The 22,358-nt window shown below is 34.3% G+C and overlaps 1 protein-coding gene across 2 annotated transcripts in view; it reads right to left on the reverse strand.

Annotated features, from left to right (window-relative positions):
* Positions 1-22,358, reverse strand: part of LOC106460649 — a 97,131-nt gene that overhangs the window by 51,550 nt on the left and 23,223 nt on the right. Inside the window, exons 13-17 of one of the 2 annotated variants that reach the window (XM_013920377.2) lie at positions 18,433-18,560; positions 13,269-13,353; positions 10,549-10,641; positions 8,977-9,096; positions 128-466 (exon numbers count right to left, since the gene is read on the reverse strand). In XM_013920377.2, the coding sequence (XP_013775831.1) occupies positions 128-466; positions 8,977-9,096; positions 10,549-10,641; positions 13,269-13,353; positions 18,433-18,560 (765 nt within the window). The remainder of the gene's footprint in view (positions 1-127; positions 467-8,976; positions 9,097-10,548; positions 10,642-13,268; positions 13,354-18,432; positions 18,561-22,358) is intronic. The other variant, XM_022387421.1, reaches the window with a different exon arrangement.

Here is a 22,358-nt window from a genome sequence, read left to right on the forward strand (position 1 = left end):
GTAGGTTAATATATGCTAAATAGGTAAATACTAAAAAAATTCTGAAAACAGGAAGTTATTTTATAGTATAAAAGAACTAAGAAAATCCACATTTACATACAACACACAAACATACACTAACACTTACTTCCAAGAATGGAATTAATGAAGAGTTCTCTAAGATCATGTACAGTTCTCTTGAATCTTCTAATTGTTTGTTAGCTAACTCTGACTCTGCACCATTTCCAAATGTTGAGCAGCAGCTGCTGGCCTGGTCTGATGGCCAGATGCTGCTTGTTCCACTATTCAGAGAGGTTGAGTCCCACGATTCATCCGTTTTACTCTCATTTAATCCATTTTGCTGCCTACCATTATCAACTACAGAACTTTTATCAACTTGGTTTTGACAAGATTCAACCACTCCTTGAGAAAACAATGATTTAAAATGTTGTAGCTCTTTCACGATGTCCCACAAAACCTTCTGCACCTGCACAGCATATATAAATTTGTAATCCAGAGTTTTTACTCAAGAACAAAATCTATTAAACAATTTGTTTTGAAATCAATATTCACAAGTAATTTCACCTTTTTAGTTTTACTTTTCACACTGATAGTAAAAACACAATTTTTCATTCTTATCATCAGAGAAAAACAAAAGCTATATTTATTAAGTTTTTTGAAGATGTTGTATTAATATGCAGTAATTTAGTTTTTATATATACATTTATTTGTTTCAGGAAGAACTAAAAGGAAGAACTCATGTAGTTGATTGTTCAAGATGAATTAGTTGTAGTTTTACACTTATAAGTAATTTTACATTTTAATGTTTTACACTTTTAACTTCCTACACTGATGCTTTACATAATGTTCTTTTTCAATGTAGTATTACATATAATAATATTTATCAAACACATTCAATTTCTATGGAGATCCTTCAGGTTTATCTTTCTGTTTTTATTCTACAATCTTACAATATTTTTTTGCCACCATAAAAGAATTTCACAAGTAGGCCAAACATGGTCATGGTATGGATAATTTAAAATATTTTCCTTTGAATACATAAGTATGGTTAGGGGGTGGAAAATTTCAAAGTGCTTATATACAGTACCTAGATAGAGGGTGCATTGAAGTTGGTGGAGAATTTTGCAAATTAGAATTTACCAAGGGCATTCAAGTGGGGTATAAAAAGACTGGAGCAAGTGTTTTCAATACTTAGATGGGCAAAGAGGGGAAACCCTGGAGATTGAGCTAAAGTGTCAGTGGAGGTAAGTATTATTGTAAATACACTTTCAATTTAGAAAAATGTTTACTTCCAAAACACACTTACCTTTGCTGACACTATAACTAGAATCCCACATTGAGATGGTGGAGGGGCCAGTGCAGGCATGAACCATACAGAAAGCGTCTGTATAGAACAGAAGTGTACCAAGATAAAAAATGGTACAAGAGTAAAGGAATCACACTACATCCAGAACAGGTACACTCTTCACCTGGAACTCAGTTCCTATATCAAAGGTGGAATAAAACAAGAGTAATCGTCAGTATAAGCCAGCCTCAACCAGATGGCTGAGGTTCCACAATTCCAGGTTGTAATTAAGGGGTCGTGGTACCTATATCCCATGTTGGTGGCTAAGGCAATTGGATCGCAAAGTTATGTAAACTTTTGATTGGACCACAATCTGTAGCCATAGAGCATGTGTTTCACACCACTGGAATCACAATGAGAAAGTAAGCAACACGAAGTGGACAAACTTTCTCCTCCACCTGAAGAAGTCCAAAAGGCAATACCCTATGCTCGGAATGATGGTATCACTTATGCTGTACTCAACCAAAGGAACAGTACTCATCTGATCTGGAATAATGAACATTCATTCCCACTCCCCAACCAAGTAGGCAAGGAGTATTCTGCTTGCCCCTGGAATTATGGAGAGTATGTGGAACCTGTGCTCAACCAAGGACCTAGGATGGGACCACTTTATGTTCAGAATTATGAGGAGATAGCAGACCTCATTCCATGAACAACATTGGTCAAAGAGAAGAGCCATGCACCCCCAACCAGATAGCTTCGTGTCAAATCTGAACTGGAATTACGATTAGGCTTCCACGGAGGTTGGTGCCACTCCTACTGATATCTGGGATCCAGGTAGTAGGGCCCCCAACTTTGCCCTCTCGAACACTCTGGAGGAAAACGCCTCTGTCCACCACACCACTGATTGGAAACTGGGGGTGGTAAGGACTCCCAAGCTCTACTAGTAGAGTTGGGGGGTAATACATGTTGGGGAACAGTGCTCTGGAAACTGTGCAATAGGTGAACCAAGTTCTCTACATTTTTTAAAAGCAAACCAACCCCAATTTATTCAACCTGAAGATCGTGATAGTCCATAATAATAAGGTAATACCATCTGGTAGGTGTCTGGATGGTCTTATGGAATACCCTATTTCAGCAGAGCCTGTTTCAATGTGTATTAATTATAGTGAAAGTGGTTGCTATTGCAGAATTGAAAAGAGAAAGCATATGTGCCTGGGGAACACTTGCCACAGAGTGGGATCCAGTGAAAAAAAGCGGGACCCTGGAAATAAAAGAGTATATGGTTGAGGAAAATACTCACCTCTAGTTAAAATCTAACAGATGTAGTCAAAATAGTTACAGGGGGTAGTCAAAAACCCTCAGAAGAGGAAACTGCCAGATAATGTGAGCAATGAGATAGGAATGTATTACTAGTAGTCCTCATACCAGCCCACACAATGTCTTCCAGATGGCAATTAAACTGGGCAGCTAATGACATAGATGGTGAGAAGGATTTTTCCCTATCCCTAGCTGCTAGTCTTGGGAAGAAAAGACCTATTGGGGTAAAGCAGGACAAATGTGGAATGATAAAGAGTTCAATGTACATGGATTGCAAACAACTTTGATCAAAGACATCCACAAGGCAACAACAACAACAAAATACAACTTAAGAGAAGGGTGAAAAAAAGAACATGAAGCTAAGGGCTAAAAGGGAGGATACGACAATGCATATAAAACAACCGTTAAAGTACAACTCAGTAATTGAAAAGGTCGTTTTGGTCGAAGATTATGAAAGGATTTGAGTATACCTGATAGTACTGAAGATTTAAAAACCTCCCAATACTTGGAATACCCAAAAATAGTGGATAAGGATGCATTATATAAAGCCACTATAGACTAAGCAAGACTCCTCTCAAATACCCAAGTCAAAAATGGGATATGGTAGATACTTTAGGATGAAGAGGTTTTAAATTCCTTTTAATACACCACTGATAATAAGTATTCCATTTTTGTTGATAAACAGCCATGGTTGGCCTATGGAGAGATATAGTTAAATACAGAGAAACCTTAGAAGTTAAACTCTGATGTTGGGCAAAGGACCGCATAACCTCCAAACATGAAGATTGAGTTCCCAAATATCTGGGGGGGGGTCCTGATTGAGGTTGTCAATGTGGAAGAGGTAGAGGTGGACATTCATGTAAATACAGATGAAGCGAAAACCATTGAGCTGGTCAATATGATGCATCAAAAATAACTCAACAGGGAGTGGAACTAACCATAGTCAGAATGTGGGGCAATAGCCAAATCGGGTGAAAGGCATACAGATGTAAACCTGTCTAGTCTTGACTGAATGCATTTACTGCCACTGCTTGAGGATAAGGTATCGGAGACCAAAACAACTGCAGTTGAGAATTCCAAGGAGTCACAAAAACATCAATTGCTGGAGACCCAAACTGAGAGCAAATCCACTGAAAAAACTTTGTGATGTAGCACCCATTCCATTAAAAGTATCCAGTTGGGATGGGACAAGTGATTTGCAATTAAATTCATAACTCCTGGAATATGACATACTAAAAGACTGATATGATGGGAATAAGCCCAGTAGAGAAGATCAAAGGTACAAAAACAAAGGTCTCGAGAATGTGTGCCACCTTGACGAGAAATCTGAGATACCACAGTGGAATTGTTGGAATGTATCATGACAATTTTTCCCTTCAAGAGAGACAGACATTGAACTATTGCCTGGTGTACTGCAATGTGTTTGAGAACATGGATATGCAGGGTAGAATCGTCTTCTATCCAAATACCCTGGAACTCCTGACCTTGAAGAAAGCTCCCCATCCTTGAAGAGATGCATCTGTGAACAGATGGATCTTGGGGCAAGGTTATGGAATGGGTACCCCTATAGTAGTTTGTTCTGATCCAACCACCATTTGCAATCAACGATGTTGCTCCTGAGTAATGAGACAGGATGATCTAAAGGATCGGAACGCATGATCCTTTGGTCGTGCAGTGACCACTGAAGGGACCTCGTATGTGCTCGTCCCAAAGGAATGAGAGCCTTGAGGGATACTCACATACCCAAAACAGAGAACCATCCGTGCGGTAGGAGGAGACACAAGTAAAAGCCTGACGGCTTTTTCCATGGCTTGAAGCCTGATAGGGGTTGATTGAACGCAACTTAAGTGAGTATGGAAAAACACACCCAGATGTACAAGATATTGCATTGGTGCCAGAATAGATTTCTCCAATCTGATAAGGAAGCCCACTTTTGTGGCTTCTGAATGGAGAATCTGAGAGTGTTTTCTGCTAATTGATGGGATGGTGCCAGAAGGAGCCAGTCATCCATATAATGATGTGTGCACAGGGACAAGGAATGCAGATGATGAGAAAAAGCTCGAACAACTCTGTAGAAGACATAAGGTGCAAGATGCAAGACCAAAAGTTAAAGCCCTGAACTCCAGCACCTGACCATTATGCACAAATTTGAGAAACCTCCAGGAATATTCCACAATGGAATATGAAGATAAGTGTTCGTAACATCAAACTTAATCACCCAGAGCCCAGGTTGAGAAAAGATTCCATAGTAAAGCGAGGAGGATATAAAAATTGGTTGAGTCAAGCCAGATGAATGATTGGATGCCAATCTCCTGTCTTCTTGGGTACAATGAATAAACAGGAATAAAATTCTGGAAGAATAGGATCAACCCTCACTACTGCCCTTTTGACTAACAACTCTCTTACGGGTTGGGAACAAAGATCCACTCACCATGGATCTGTTGGAGGTGAAAAGGCAACAGGTTGTGCAGATAATGGTGGAGGTGATGTAAATTGAATGACCAACCCTGAAGCCAGAACATGGAGTACCCATGGATCCCTGGTGAAAGAACTCCAGATGACCAGAAAGTAATGTAATCATGCTCCTACTGTTCCCCCACCCATTGGATAGTCACCGACGTCGTTGTCGATGGTCTGTTCAAGCTGAAGACTCCCGAGAATATGGACAGACTCTATTATTGGAATCAATAGACCAGGGAACTGAAGGAGGGGGTCAGGAAACACTATGAGCCGACACTCCCAAATTAGCACCAGAAAGACAAGAAGCCAATGATGATAAAGGAGAATGTAAATGGGCTGAATCAATTCGTGATTCTAACGTCTCTGGAGCTCCGGCAAACAACATGAGACAGAGAAAAGGAGCTTCCTGTAACTCCCTGAGGGCAAAAGATAGTAAATGAATACTTTCTAACAAAGTGTCTCTACCCAATAAATCCCAACAACAAACCAGCCAGGAAACCAGAGAAAGAACTGAAGAAGACAATCTGACTGAATTAGATGTTAGCAAAATCCCCAACTAATCCTCAAATTGCTGAGGGGGACGTTGATAGGCTTCTGACAAAGATGAATCGAAGATAAATACTTCAGGAAAGTTGTGAGAGTGAAACAAATCCGGGGGGGTCCATCCATTGAGAATCTGAATATACCTCCACCTGACAGTGATATGCCAAAGCACGTTGTTCTAATAAACATGGGGGACGAGGCATAGATATCTCATCCAGTCACTGAGCAGCAAATCTCCCAGCATGAACAGCAATATCAAGGGAAGGAGGAAAACCAAGTAGTCACTTGCCCTCCTTTCTGCCAACAAGGAAGGAGTAGAGTCAAATACAATAGGAGAGACCCCCCAAATCTCACAAACCCAAGTAATCAACTGAAGATAAGGAGCTGATTAAGATGATCCTCTGTTGAGGCTGACTTAGTAAAACAAGGAGTTGGAAAAAGCGAGTCTAAATTCCCCCCTTGCTGGTCCTGGGTCATTTGCAAAAGCTGCCCCAAAACCCCCTGGAGAGACACCCTCAGTTCGCATATATGTCTTTATTTGCAACAGATCATATCATGGACATCTTCGACTGAGAGTGACCCCTCCCTTGGGCATTGACAAACACAAGATAGCAGAGGTGGAAGAGAAGAAGACTGGTTTATAAATATAAATGAAGAAATAACCATAGTAATGCCAACCATGTTCAAAGTTTCAACGTAAATTGCGAATAATCACAATACTCCTGGTTATAGAAACCTGTGCCAAATGTTTTGTTGAGAAAAAGTGATTACATTATCTGAATGAGGTGATTATATACAGTACCTAGATAGAGAGCACATTGAAGTTGGTGGGGAATTTTGCAAATTAGAATTTACCAAGGGCATTTGAGTTGGGTATAAAAGACTGGAGCAAGTGTTTTCAGTGCTTAGATGGCAAAGAGTGGAAAACCTGGAGATTGAGAAATAGCTATAGTGTCAGCAGAGGTAAGTGTGTTTTGGAAATCTCTTTTTAGATACACAAGTGATTTATGGAAAATTTAAAATATCTTTCTCTGAGTACGCAAGTAGTCAAGATATAGAAACATTAAAATATACTTTCCTTAGGGAAAAATGCCAACCTCAAGTTATCTAAAGTAGCACTGGTTCTTAAACGTTTTTATTTGCAGAGCATCTGACCACAATGGGATTTATACTCTATGGTGTTTACTTTTTCTAATTATTCAACTTTTTTACAGAACACCTGAAGGGAGACCACAGATTGAGAACCACTGTAAAATAGAAATTTCAGACTAGAAAATCAGAATCTGAGTAAAAAATCAAAATGATTCAATTTCTGTAGAAATATTGAACTCCTCAAAGAAGAGTATAAAAAACATGATGATTGAATGATTTAATGCTTGGTCAGTTGGTAGTACATTCAGACTCAAATGTTTGCAACATCCAGGCTTGGTAAGAGTTCTATAACAATTGTTGTGGTTGATTTTTTTTTCTATTTTCATCTTTAGTTTACCTTATGTATATCTGGTATATATTATTTTAAAAATTTTCTCAATGTATCTCAATATGTAAAAATTTTGTAGTGGGACACAGTTTCTTCTGACGGTGTACTGTTGATTTGATGTTAAGTCTAAAGTTACACAGTAGGCTATCTGTACTGTGTCCATCACAGGTATCAAATCCTAGTTTTTTAGCATTATAAGCCTTCAGATTTACAGTTGTGCCACTGTGGGGGGGGGGGGAATATATTAATTGTTATAAGTTAACATTTTCCTTATCTGAAAATCTATTTATGATAGATAATCACCTCTTCACACAGAAAGCTATCTCCCCATGTGTCTGTCTTAGAAACTTGCATGTAACTAGTCTTAAGGCAACTCCCACCTAAATCACAAGATTTCTCATGATTTGCACTACTGCTTAATGTTGTTATTATGCAGCAAAAGCCCTCCACCAATAAGAGGGTAAACAACCTCCCTTCACACTAGCTCCCTCTATGCTTTTGACTGATGATCTTCATTCCATTACAAGGCAACAATACACACCTCTTCACACAGGAAGCTAGAATCCCACATTGATACATGTTGTGGGTATAGGTGGAAAAAGAACATGGCTATCTAAGTACTTGCACACAAGAGGTCAAAAAGCCAATATATTTAGTGTCATTGAGGCATGTTCAGATCATACAGAGTGCTCACCTCAACTATACCCTTAGACCCACATCAGTTGTTGGAGGAGGGCACAAGAAATATAAGTGTGTGTTATTCTCAACTCTACTAGCAGACTCTTGAACCGACACCAGCTATAAGAAGTCATGACATATAGTATATAATATAAAGAGTGCATGTGTTGATTCAACTGGACAATTATTCACTGCAGGAGAAGGGCACAATTTGTTTGTACATGCTCAACTGAACTGAAGAGGAGATGATTGCTGGTTGGAGGAGGGTTCCAGGAAGCAGAAGGGAAGAGCAACTTCTGTTCTGAAAATAGACAGGGCATGTGTGCAGACCCAATATACAACCAACATCAAGCCACCTGGGAATCCAACATCTGGGAAATGGTAGGAAGGAGAAATGTAAACATGGTGGGTCAACTCTGAACAAAAACCAGGCAGCTTTGGGAATTTTTCGGCCAGTTCACAGTAAGAGGAAGATCCCTATCAACCATATGTATGAGAACTTATGATGACTGGTCCTATGCCAATCCAACACCAGACCAGCCAGGGTGGCAGTGGGATGGGGGATGTTGACATGTTGTTGGTATAATTATACGAGAGGTGATGTGCACTAAACTGACAGTGTCACCATCGCCCTACATCCCACTGATTGGCCCCTTTGTTTAGTCCCCATCTGTTAGGTTCCAATCAGTGAGATCTCTCCAGGGTCCACCATCTCAGCAGCTAGAAACTGGTAATTAGTAAAGAACCCCCTTGCTCAACTTGAAGATGAAAAGTGGGGATTTGCATTGGGAAGAAGAATCCCAGGGAATGTAGAATGGATGACAAAAACCCCAAAAGTGAAAGGTATGAGCTAAGTAGCAACGAACAAGGCAGAAAAATCTGTATGGGTTCTAACAAGCACAGAAGAGTGTAATACAAGGATGGAAGAGAGAAGAAGGGTAGAGGTCTTCCCACCAAGCAGCTGAAGACTGAGAGAAGAAGGGCCAGTAAGGAGAATTAAGAATATGAGGATGATGGAAAGAGTATGGGATAAATTGCTACCACAAAGATATGAAGAACGGCGACCACAAGTGAGAAGAAAGAGGAATATGTCTGAAGAAAAGGTAGTAGAAGTTGCCAATGGCTTGAATTTATTGTGCACATGGAGATGTTCGTGTGATGATGTATATATACGTTATGGAAAATATGAACAGTAGGTATGTTAACTGACCTGAATATCTTTTTCCTTCTGAGCAGCTACATATCTGTTTGGACTCCAATCTTTCTGGCAGTCCCACAATGTTGAATATCCTGTACCTTTGTTCCAAAATTGTTTCTTTTTCAAAGATCTCTGTAAGAATGAATATATGTACATATATTCCTTTATGTTTATCTAAGCTGTAACTGGAATTTTATAACTGAAAAACAATTGCTCAAAAGCAGAACCTTAAAACTGTATTTATCTGTAATGAAGTCTTTGGAATATATATATATACCATAGAAGTCATAAAATCTCAAACACAACTTAGATAAACCCCAAATACTTAATTCCAGACAAATACAGTTATAAGATTCTTCTTTTAAACATTTAATTTTCAGAATTTTATTAAACACAATGCATGACAAGACTGTCAGATAATTTCCATCTTGCAACAACTTTTAAATACCTTGTCATATTTTCAAATAGAGTACAAAGTATATTATAGTTATAGTATACTTAGACAGCAAACTATCTAATGTTTATCACTGAACAATATATTCCAGTTTATTAAGGAACTTAATATAAGTTTTAGTTCAGTAAAAATCACAGAAGTAATTTTATGTTCATGTAAATCAAAACAACAAGCATGTTGTCAATGTTATGGAAGAGCGAACTGAAAATATATTACAGAAAATCTGCACTAAATTGTTTTTGTTTTAATTTTTTTAAAGTTGGAGTTGAAATGTTCAGAACAAATAATAAATGTAATATCAGTAGAAACATCTATGTATTATTAATAATCAAATTGTTGTTTAATTTCACACATAAAGCTACTTGATGGGTATCTGACCTTAATTATGAAGTGATAGCTGGAAATATGTTGTTGTCTTTCAAAATGTACACTACATACTGGAAGAATTTATACACTTTGATAATAAAGTTAGAAAAAAAACGACCTTTAAACTCCACATAATCTTAAGGGAACATTTATTGTAGCCAATATTTTGCCTTTGCAGCTTCTTCAGGGTTAGTACATAAAACTAGTTGTTGTGTTCTATTTCTCGAGTCTGCTGTAACATGCCACTAACAATGTATAGAATATTATTATTGTTTCACTATTGTTCTAATATTATAGTATAGTTATGATATTAACTTGAGGCAGACTCAAGAAATAGAACACAAGTAGTTTAACGAATATTCTAATATAAAATATTTTTATGTACTAGCCCTGAAGAAGCCACAAAGGCAAAACATCAGTTAAAATAAAAGTTTTCTTTTAATTATCTGGAGTGTAAAGGTAATTTTTTTTTCTAACTTTATTATCATGAAATGATAAACTAGAGGGAAGGCAGCTAATTAACACTAACCACAACCAACTTTTGGGCTACTCTCGTCAGATCAGACCAAACAGCAGAATTTAACCACCACTCTCATAACATATCCAGAACTATGAGTTGTAGAGAGATTTTATTTTGGTTGTAACAGTAGTGTACAAATCACGGAATCTCAGATCCACAGTTACCCTAATAAACGTGTAAGTCCTGAACATCTCTAAAAAACGTTTCTTCCTAAATATATTTTTAGACAAGATAAATAATTTACCTGGCTGCCTTTTGTATTAAACTCCAGAAAAGAGGATGATTGATCTTTTTCTGAAGACTGCTGGAGAAACAGACGAGGAGATATTTCACTAACCTAAAATGCAAGAATTTCACTGTTATACATATTAGGTTCAGTTAATTAACTAACTTAAGCTTTTTTGTATCTTATCAAAAAACTAAAATTTAACAACTATAACAATTACTATATTTAATACTTTACCTCTAAAACAAAATCCCAATACTTACTAGACAAGCTTTACACAACAGCTAGCAATACTCACCTATATAAAACTTACATCATCAGTTATCAATATTTTCACATTTTGTCACCAATAAATGTTAAGATGAACTAACAGATATCAACATTTTCTAGCTCTATACTGATGGGAAATTAACATTCATTAAACTTCAACAAGAATTAACACTTAAGTGACAATTGATGGAAACAAACAACAGTGCACATATTAACCAAAAATAAACAATAAAAAAGCAAGTCACTTGATATAGTGAGCTTTGTATACTCTCTAATGTAAATACAGTGAACTGTATCATATTGGGAACACGTAGCCTTATTTGTTAGGAACCATTACATAGCACAAGAATTAAGCTAGGTTTCCAGTGTTTAACACTGTTTAGGGAACTAATAGTGTTAATGCTTCATCCCTTCTTTTTGCACTTAATTGTGAGAAGGGTAAGAATAGGGGACACAAATGTATATTTTGATAGGGAATAATTTATAACTTGACATCAAATACATAATACATGTTGAATGGCAGCCTTTTGAAAGGTCATGACATGTACACTTTGATTGCCACCTATTCACCATTGGGTTAACTCTTTCTGGACTGGGTAGGGGTGGGGTCACTGATATCCCTTGATATTTCCTTTCTCATAGTAGAAATACTTAACAAAATCCCCAGACATCTTTATGTTGGCTTAAAAACCTTCATATAATTTCATGTTTTTCTATCATTATAAAATTTTGTTATGAGACGATTTTGAATAAAAATATTAAACTACTTCTTTTAGAATTGATTTTTTTTTATTGTTGATCAGAAATTTCCATTTTATATATCCAGTCAATTTTGCCTTCCTTAATTTTCATTAACATATTTCTTTTGGTACTTTATCTTAATGGTTGCAGTAGTCATCACTTCCTGCAAAAATTGTAAAGAACACCACAATAACAAACAAGATCTAACCTTAGAAAATCGTATCAGATCTGGCTAGGAAACAACATTCCTGGTCAAACTCCATTTATATCTTATAAATATACTTTGTTTTATATAAATTATAGATTATTTCATTTATGTGCATTATTTAAATATAATAAACTTGATAATAATATTCGATAAATAAGAGTTTGAGATACATTTGAGTCACCAGAATAATTTGCCTTCCCAACTGTACGCTATAAACCTAATAAAGCTTACTCAATGTTTTGTCATAGAAGAAAACTACCATAACTTTCAAACAAATATAATTTAGTACGTTTTTAGGAATGATAAGAAATTCTAAGGACACTATAAAAAATTCCCTGATCTGTGGTTTATTTCCAAGTCTTCTAAACTTTTGTTATTCATCTATAAAGGAATTACATCTAATCATTTTCTGACAATATTCTAAATTGACATAAATAACCTGCTCTATTGAATGGTATTTAAACTTTGCCTGTAGCTACATTCAAGGTTATTCTTCTTTAGCAGCTGTTCCCACCATTTTATCACCTCACAGCATTTGATATGAAAAGGGGCCTGTAATAATAAATATTGAGATAAAGAAGGAAAGTCACGTAAAACAAGATTTAGTTAATTTTATTGTCAAAATATGATAGTTTCTTAGCAAATAAAAAAAACCTATGATTTGGAATGAGCAGAAAAATTATAAAAAAGTGGATACCTATATCATTTACAAGTGAGACTCCTTGGAGATGTGCAGAAATTTAAGTTTGAAGACTTTTTTTTTTTTAAATACAAAATATACTAAATAAATGTAATAAAAATCAATATGCAAATATTTGGGAGTAAAATATTGTTGAAATAGATAGAATTATTATTTTTTATTTAAAATTTGATATGCAGTTGCACATTTATCACCTGAAAGATGTTTACCAGTTGCAAAATGGTTAACACATACTTTTTTTATTTTTTCAATTAAAGTCTTATATTCTGTCATTATGGCTAAACAGAGCACATGGTAAAAGAAACCAGAAGCATGAATGTAGATGTGTTCCTCTAGATTTAAGGTAGCATATACACCTGCCCAAAGAGTATTCAAAAGGTTTTTGGAAAATCTCATTAATTCATTTACATATTTCAGTAAACTATTTTTGAAATACAATAATACATAAATGGTGAAATTTTAATTTTAATTTTGCGTAAACAGCAATAGCTGACCTTAAAATTGAAAATCTTATGCAAAAAAGCTTAGAAGTAACCCAAAAATACTTACAACGACATATAGAAAAATTAAAATATTGATTCAAAATGATTTATTGGTCATAAAACCTTAGTATGAATGCATTATTAGATTGATTTGAAAACTTGTATTGACATTTATTTTTCAAAATTAAGATTTTTCCATGTTTGTTATAATTCAATAATAAATGAATCAGAAGAAAACCTACCTTTTTATCGGTTGGTTATTTTTTATTGAGAAAGTTTTATAAGTGAATGAAATATTTCAAATCACATTAAGTCTGTTATTTTAAAATAAGCTTACCACAGCTAGCCGACTTAAAAGATCTTCCAAAAGTAAAACAAGTGGCAACATTTGGAGGTTGTTTCTCCAATCATCAACGTCAATCCTGTAAGATAGAAAGAAAGCCATGTAGAAAAGACAATAAATCTCAAGAGCAGTTTCAGTATAAACAATTCAAGACACAAAGCCTCAGTCTACTGGTATTAAACCCTATGTACTGTAATACTTGAACTGGGTACTAAATAAATACACATGTAAGCAATTCATAACACAAAGACTCAGTCTACAGGTATTTAACTCTATCTACTGTAATACTTGAACTGGTTACTAAATAATTACACATGTAAACAATTCATAACACTAAGCCCCAGTCTACTGGTATTAAACCCTATGTACTGTAATACTTGAACTGGGTACTAAATAAATACACATGTAAGCAATTCATAACACAAAGACTCAGTCTACAGGTATTTAACTCTATCTACTGTAATACTTGAACTGGTTACTAAATAATTACACATGTAAACAATTCCCTTATTGGTCAATCTTTGCAACTTCCCAGGCTAGTCGAAAACCATATCCAAACCTCTCGAGTGATTTGTAACTGTTATGCTGAGTTAGCCGGTCACCTATTTACTTGTGCTAGTACACTAGCATTGTGTAAGGAATATATCATCAAAGTACCGGTCTTGCGTGTTAACATCAACTTTTTCGTAGTTTCCACAGTACTAACGAGTTGATGTTAGTAATTAATTACTGTTAACCACTGGTGCTAGTGCATCTACTTCATTGCTAGGCAATAGCATCATTTTTTCGATAACTCCTTTGTAACTTATGATTCTTGATTCCTCTATGCTCTAGCTACTTAATATCGACCTAGTTTCTCAATGCTATTTTTTTATATACATATGTATTACATTTTACTTTCTTATATTGCTCTCTCAATAAAAACACATTAAATTCGGAAATTACCATGAAGCAATTGCACAAATTCCTTAAAATCCTCAATTGTTTCAGTTAGGCTTCATGAGTCTTGGTATCGTGAATTGTTTACATGTGTATTTATTTAGTATACCCTGTTCAAGTATTATAGTAGATAGGGTTTAATACCAGTAGACTGGGGCTTAGTATTATTGTGAGAACTACTTGTGGGTAGTTCTGCATACTATTTGGTAATTCATAGGAACACAAAGAAAAGTTGCTTAAAAACTCATGTCAGAGGCAGAAAGTCAAGTCTTTTTTGAGCTCTTTAAGTCTCCAGCATGTCTTCACGCATCCTCAGCAAATTTACCAAGAAAATGTTGAAGGTATCTAAGCTACAGAAGTACACCTCGCCAACTATGTTGTAAATAGAATTTCTGACTCTCAAGCTTCAATTAATGTGGTTTATAGTAAAGGTTGTTCATGTTTGTATTAAAGAAATGTATTCTATATGTATTAGTTATTAAAATGGATTAAAAGTAATAGTAAAAAGTTATGAGAAGTTAAAGATTAATAAACATGGACTAATATTGTATGTAATGTGGAAAAATTTAATAAACGTTGTTCTAATTTGTTCAATGTTAGTCTCAGATTCTATTTCTTTATTCTAACTGTAAATTACCTTGAGTTAACGACTTGTGAGCTCCATTCGCCACTGCAAGTCCTCAACTAAATAAATTTGGTGTAACCAGCAGTATAATTGAAACTCCAATGATTTGCCCTAAGGGTGCTGCCCATTACACTCAGTCTACAGGTATTTAAATCTATCTACTGTAATACTTGAAATGGGTACTAAATAAATACATATGTATACAATTCAAGATACCAAGCCTTATTCTAAAGGTATTTAACACTACCTATTGTAATACCTGAATTGGGTTCTATATAAATACACATGTAAACAATTTAAGACATCAAGTCTCAGTCTAGTGGTATTTAACCCTATCTACTGTAATATTTCAACTAGTTGCTTAATAAATACACATGTAAACAATCTAAAGCATCAAGCCTCAGTCTACAGGCATTTACCACTACCTTCTGTAATACTTGAACTGATTACTAAATAAATACACATATAGAAATAATTCACAACACCAAGCCTCAGTCTACAGGTATTTATCACTACCTACTGTAATACTTGAACTGGTTACTAAATAAATACACATGTAAACAATTCAAGTCATGAACCCTCAGTGAAAAGGTATTTAATCCAACCTACTAGATGATAAATAAATACTCATGTAGACAATTCAAGACACCAAGCTTCAGTCTACAGGTATTTAACTCTACTTACTGTAATACTTGAACTGGGTTCTACAAAAATACACATGTAAACAATTCATAACACCAATTCTCAGTATACTGGTATTAAACTATCTACTGTTATTCTTGAACTGGGTACTAAATAAATACACATGTAAACTATTCAGGACATCAAGTCTCAGTCTAGTATTTATTTAGTACCCAGTTCAAGTATTACAGTAGGTAGAGTTAAATACCAGTAGACTGAGGCTTGATGCTTTAGATTGTTTACATGTGTATTTATTAAGCAACTAGTTGAAGTATTACAGTAGGTAGGGTTAAATACCACACATGTAAACAATCTAAAGCATCAAGCCTCAGTCTACTGGTATTTAACCCTACCTACTGTAATACTTCAACTAGTTGCTTAATAAATACTCATGTAAACAATCTAAAGCATCAAGCCTCAGTCTACTAGTATTTAACTCTACCTATTGTAATACTTGAACTGGGTACTAAATAAATACACATGTAAACAATCTAAAGCATCAAGCCTCATTCTACAAGTACTAAAGTCTACCTGCTGTAATACTTGAACTGGGTACTAAATAAATACACATGTAAACAATCTAAAGCATCAAGCCTCAGTCTACTGGCATTTAACTCTACCTACTGTAATACTTGAACTGAGTACTAAATAAATATACATGTAAACAATTTAAAACATCAAGCCTCATTCTACAAGTACTAAAGTCTACCTACTGTAATACTTGAATTGGGTACTAAATAAATACACATGTAAAGAATTCAATACCCTAATCCTCATTCTACTGGTATTAAACTTTACCTACTGTAATACTTCAACTTGGAGCTAAATAAACACACATGTAAACAATTCAAGACATCAAGCCTCATTTTACAGGTATTAAACTTTACCTACTGTAATACTTCAACTTGGAGCTAAATAAACATACATGTAAACAATTCAAGACATCAAGCCTCATTTTACAGGTATTTAACTATACCTACTGTAATACTTGAACTAGGTGCTAAATAAGCACGCATGTAAACAATTCAAGACATCAAGCCTTAATCAACAGATATTTAATCCAACCTACTGTAATACTTGAACTAGATATTAAATAAATACACAAATAAACAATTCAAGGCACAAAGCCGCCGTGCACAGGTATTTAATTCGATTGTAATACTTGAACTAGATATTAAATAAATACACAGATAAACAATTCAAGGCACAAAGCCGCCGTGCACAGGTATTTAATTCGATTGTAATACTTGAACTTGGTGCTAAATAAATACATATGTAAACGATACAAGATACCAAGCCTCAGTCTACAGGTATTTAAATCTACCTCCTACAATACTTGATCTAAATATAATACAATGTACACAATTCAAAACACCATACCTTAGCATCTACAAGTATTTAACTCTTATCCTTTGCGCCAAGTGAACCTGGCAGCAAATTATCCAGCACTTGTTAACAAAGATACACAACAAACATAGTTTAACAAAGTTACGTTAGGAATACTGATAGCTTAACAATTATATGAAAGATGTACTGATAGTTTACAAAAATACTGTACAAATAATGATAACGTAAGAAATTTATGCCAGGAATATTGATAGTTTAACAAATATATAAAAATATGGAATATTGGTAACTTAAAGATTTTTCTTTTAAAAGAACTTTTAAAGATTAGGAATACTGGCAGCTCAACCAAGATGTGACAAGTGTATTGATAGAAAGTTCAGTAACAGCCAACAACACTTTTGGGGAAAGATAAGTATGTGTAAAATGAGTTCAACAATACATTTTGAACATTCCTTCTTATAAGTATAGTCTAAAAGTATATTAAGGCAACATATAAAACTGGGACATTTTAATTACTAATATATTTTATGGGTCTAAGTTTACCTAAAAAAAAGTATCTCAATTGTGAAATATAAAGAAAACCTTTATTAGTAGGGGTTGCTAAATATCTCTGACGTTAAGGAGCCAGAAAAATTGTTTATTATCTGCTCTATCCAATGGTTTTTATACTCTACCTGTAGCTATTTTCATAGATGCGCTTCGTAAGTGGTTCTTCAAATCACATATTGTGACATCATAAAAGGGTGGGAATGAAGGGTTGTAATAATAAAACCAGTAACAGATAGGGGAAACTTACAATGAGAAACAAGTCATGGCTTATCATATTTTCAAGGGAAGCTAGTTCCCTAGCAAATACAAATGTACGTTTTGGGATGGGCAGAAAAATTATAAAAAACCTGTGAGTTTCTTAAGGGTAAGACTCCTCAAAACTGTATAGAAATGTAAGTTTGGAACATCTTTTTAAATTTTCTGTGTGAATTACACTAAATAAGTGTTATAACATGACAAAATGTCTATTCTAAAACATTCTGAATGATAAATTGTTGAATTAAAATTATTATTTTTATTTAAACTTTTAAATTTGATATACAGGTGTGCACTCAACCCTGATAAATACTCATTGGTCATGACAGGGTTAATCACATATCAAATATTACCCGAAAAATTTACTCAAAATTCCTAGACATTAGGTCCCCTTTTTGGTGCTATAGCCACCTGGTGTCCGGGATTTGTCAAGCCCTGTTCATCAATTTTATAACTTGTAGTGAATGAAGAAAGTAAACAGTTTACTTAGTCCCAATAAGAATAGCAACTAAATTATTCGGATAACAAATTTCAATATACTGAAAAATAAATATCTAATACTCACATAGAAAAAACAACAACTAAATTATGAATAAAGAGTATGTATTAACACATGTGAAAACAATGATACTTTTGGAAATATTTTCTAGAGATTTTTTTCAAATAATTTTAACGGTCTAACCAAGTAAATCTGCAGTATACAAAATAAATAAACATATAAAATTAGGGACCCTTTTTCCAGTTTACTCATCTGTGTAGTACCTGACATAGTTCTCTAGGTATCCTTTTACATTCATCAGGACTGATTTCATTGTGCGAACAGGGTTCCAGTAAGACAACTGAAACAACTTACACAGACTGATGCTAACTAGTTTCTCATGATTGTTTCCCTGGAAGAAAAGACACACCATGAAGAAAAATGTACTTACCAACTACACAAATATCTACTTAACAACTCTGATAAACAATGAAATAAACAAAGCAAAATGTACTGTACATTTACTTAATAACTATAACATGTAATATAACATATAAAATATAATCAACAAATAAAACAAACAATAAAGAACATCTTTAATAAATCATGAACATCAATTCAACTTCAATATACCAAAAACAAATATCTACTTAACAGTTTCAGTAACCCATGATGAACATCTACTTAACATCTTTAATAACCATGAACATCAATTCAACTTCAATACACCAAAAAATATCTACTTAACAGCTTCAGTAACCCATGAAGAACATCTACTTAACATCTTTAAAAAACCATGAACATCAATTCAACTTCAATACACCAAAAAAAATCTACTTAACATCTTTAATAAACCATGAACATCAATTCAACTTCAATACACCAAAAAATATCTACTTAACAGCTTCAGTAACCCATGAAGAACATCTACTTAACATCTTTAAAAAAACATGAACATCAATTCAACTTCAATACATCAAAAAAATATCTACTTAACATCTTTAATAAATCATGAACATCAATTCAACTTCAATACACCAAAAATATCTACTTAACAGCTTCAGTAACTCATGAAGAACATATATTTAACATCTTTAATAAGCAATGAACATCAAATTAACTTCAATAAACCATGAAGAACATTTACTTAACAGCTTCAGTAACCCATGAAGAACATTCACTTAACAACTATGACATATCATTAACTCTTTCCATACGGGGGCAGTCAATGTGATCGACCTTGTAACCATCAGTTTCTATACAATAATTTTCAATATGTTTTGTGAAACTTCACAAAATTTGGAAAGCTTTCAATAAAAACGAAAAGTTTTTTGAACAAAAAAATCAAACTTTTTAATTAAGTATTTTTGCTAAAGACTTGTCCATGAATATATGGAGTCAGCATGTTGACTGCTCCAAGTGAAAATTGATTTTCATGTTAAAATTAAAAATACTCTTTTTCACCTAAAACTTTTCATATTTCATTTACATAATCTCTGAAACCTCCTGTATAAATATCAAACATTTGTTTTTAGTAAAACTTTATATCTTGTCTGTTATTTTCTGTACAAACTCAATTGAGTTGACCAGCCTTGTAACCACCATGAAACAATATGAAATAAATCTAAATTATCCATTTATCTTTCTAGAATGACTGATGATTATAGCAGAAAACTACAATTGTTTATCCAAAGTAGCTTAAAGCTCATAACAGTATAGATTTGTTTATACTTAATAATATTACCGTTTGATCTGTGTCTAACTAAAAATTCCCCATATAAGTCATAAATCACTCAGTGAACACCTAGCTTAAATTACTGTATTGAATGATGTAATGCATGAGCTGCTTGCAAGATTACCTCATGAAGAATTTTTATAATTGTTATTATTTTTCATTATCTTACTTTATGTACAATGATAAATTTTCTAATTTTCCATTTTAATTACTTTTATAACAACGAATAAAGAATACACACGAAAACAAGAAATATAGTATTTACTTACCTTTGATCTCTTGTTTTTGTTTGCTTTTGGTTGCTTATGAAATTTAAGCCTACTTTTTCTTTTTTATAGTGCTGGCAGCAGTACACTAAATAATTTTTATTTATCTAAAACTCTTGCTACAGGCTTGGCAGAATCAGCCAAGTTTGTGACTCCAAATTAACCTTTATAGTTTCCATAATGTAACTTCTAATATGTTTGTATATCTTCACATAAATTTGCAAGCTTTCAGTAAGTATTAAGAGCCTTTTGTAGAGAAAACCTCAGAATATTTAATGAAGTATTTTCATTAAAAATTTGTCCATGAATATATGGATTCAAAGTGTTGACTGCTCCGAGTACAAAGTGATTTTCATGTTATTATCAAAAATACTTTTCTTCATCTGAAATTTATCAAATTTCATTTGCATATTCTCTAAAACCTCCTAAATACATTTCAAAGTTTTTCAGTAAAACTTTATATTTTTTTTCTGTTATTTTCTCTATTTTAACTCTACACAAGGTTAAACCAACCTCGTAACAACAAAAAAAAAATCTAAATTTTCCCTTTTTTCTTTCTAGAATGACTTCAGATTGTAACACAAAACTACATTTGTTTATCCTAAATAGCTTTAAACTCATAATAGTATACAACTATTTATACTTAAATTTTATTGTTTTACTGCCCACTTTCTTACATGTGAAATTCCATGACTTTCCATGACCTTTCAAGCCAGAATTCCATGACTTTTGAACAAAGTTTTACATGGTAGACCAAAAAATTTAATCCCAAAGCGAAGCAAAGTGTATATACTGCACCGTCTCTTCTTTTGCATCCCCCCATTAACAACAACATAATATTTACATTATGCATTCTTTGTGGCATTTAGCTGATCAGTTTGTTTCTGAATGAGTTCTTCTTGAGACATCTCCTCTACTGTACATACAAAGCTGTTAACACAGGAGACTGTTTGATTTTGATATACATGTCAAACTGTTAGTTGATTTAGCTTCCTCTGCAAACTTGTCCACTGTGTCTTACTTTACAAATTCTTGATGACATTCAGCTGTTCATCAATTTGTTTCTGAATCACTTCTAACTGGGACATCTTCTCCTTTGCTGTATGTCGGAGGCTGTTTGATTTGGATATACAAGTTAATCTGCCAGTTGACTCGGCTTCCTCTGCAAACTTGTCTGCTGATTCTTGAAGACTTTTGATATCTGCTTGCAGTCTAGACTTCTTAGCTTTCAGTTCATCTATCTCATCAAGCAGTCCTTTTCTTTTTCTTTCCTTCTTTTCCTTTTCACATCTCTGCTCATCAAGATGTGGCAAAGTTGGTCCATCCCTTTCTAACAGACTACCAAACTGATGCGCCAATGTTGCCCTTCTTAGCCGAAGAGCTAACCAGAATGCTTGCTTCCCTTATGCGGCGATTCTTAAAACTTGACAGGAGTACCCTTACTTCTCCTTACAAGATAATGCAGGTAGATATTAGCAGCGAGGCCATTCAGCTGCCTTTGACCAAGGTCGATATTGGATTCTACACTGAGAAAAAGCTAAAGGATCTGAAAGCAAAAAACATCATCAGTGAGCGAAGGATTCTGGAATTTCGCGTCCAAGCAAAACAGTTTCTTGCTGCAATGACCTTCAAGCTCATTGACAGATGTCCACTTAAGTATGCACTTATGAGAAATATGGGATGCTTAAATCCAAAGAGCATGGCAAAAAAAAAGAAAACTCTACTGCAAAGCTGAAAAGGATGCTTAGTTCCCTTAGTGATGCAAACAGACTTGAGGATTCATGTGATGACATCCTAAGAGAATACAGAAGCATGTGATGAGGCATCAAGAAATGCAGAGATGAGAAAATTTGATCTGAAGAAAGACAGACTGGACTCTCTGATGTGCACATTTCTGTCTGAGTCTCGCTATTCATCTTTATTAAAGGTGGTCCGCATGTTGCCTCTATTGAAAGAGGATTCTCCGTCAACAACGAAGTTGAAGAGGACAATCTTCTAGGGCACTCGCTAATATCTTGGAGGGCTATATATGATCATATCAAATACGTAGGAGGAATTCAGAACATTACTATCGACAAGTCGCTTATGTTAGCCGCTTCAGCAGGTAGGCAAAAATACTATATGTGGATATGAAAAAGCTCAGTCTTGCTGGAAAATCAGCCATCTTGGTACACTTCTGAACAGTTTCAAATGACTTGTTCTTTGGGTG

Source organism: Limulus polyphemus, unplaced genomic scaffold, assembly GCF_000517525.1.
Source record: "Limulus polyphemus unplaced genomic scaffold, Limulus_polyphemus-2.1.2 Scaffold809, whole genome shotgun sequence".
Taxonomy (NCBI): domain Eukaryota; kingdom Metazoa; phylum Arthropoda; class Merostomata; order Xiphosura; family Limulidae; genus Limulus; species Limulus polyphemus.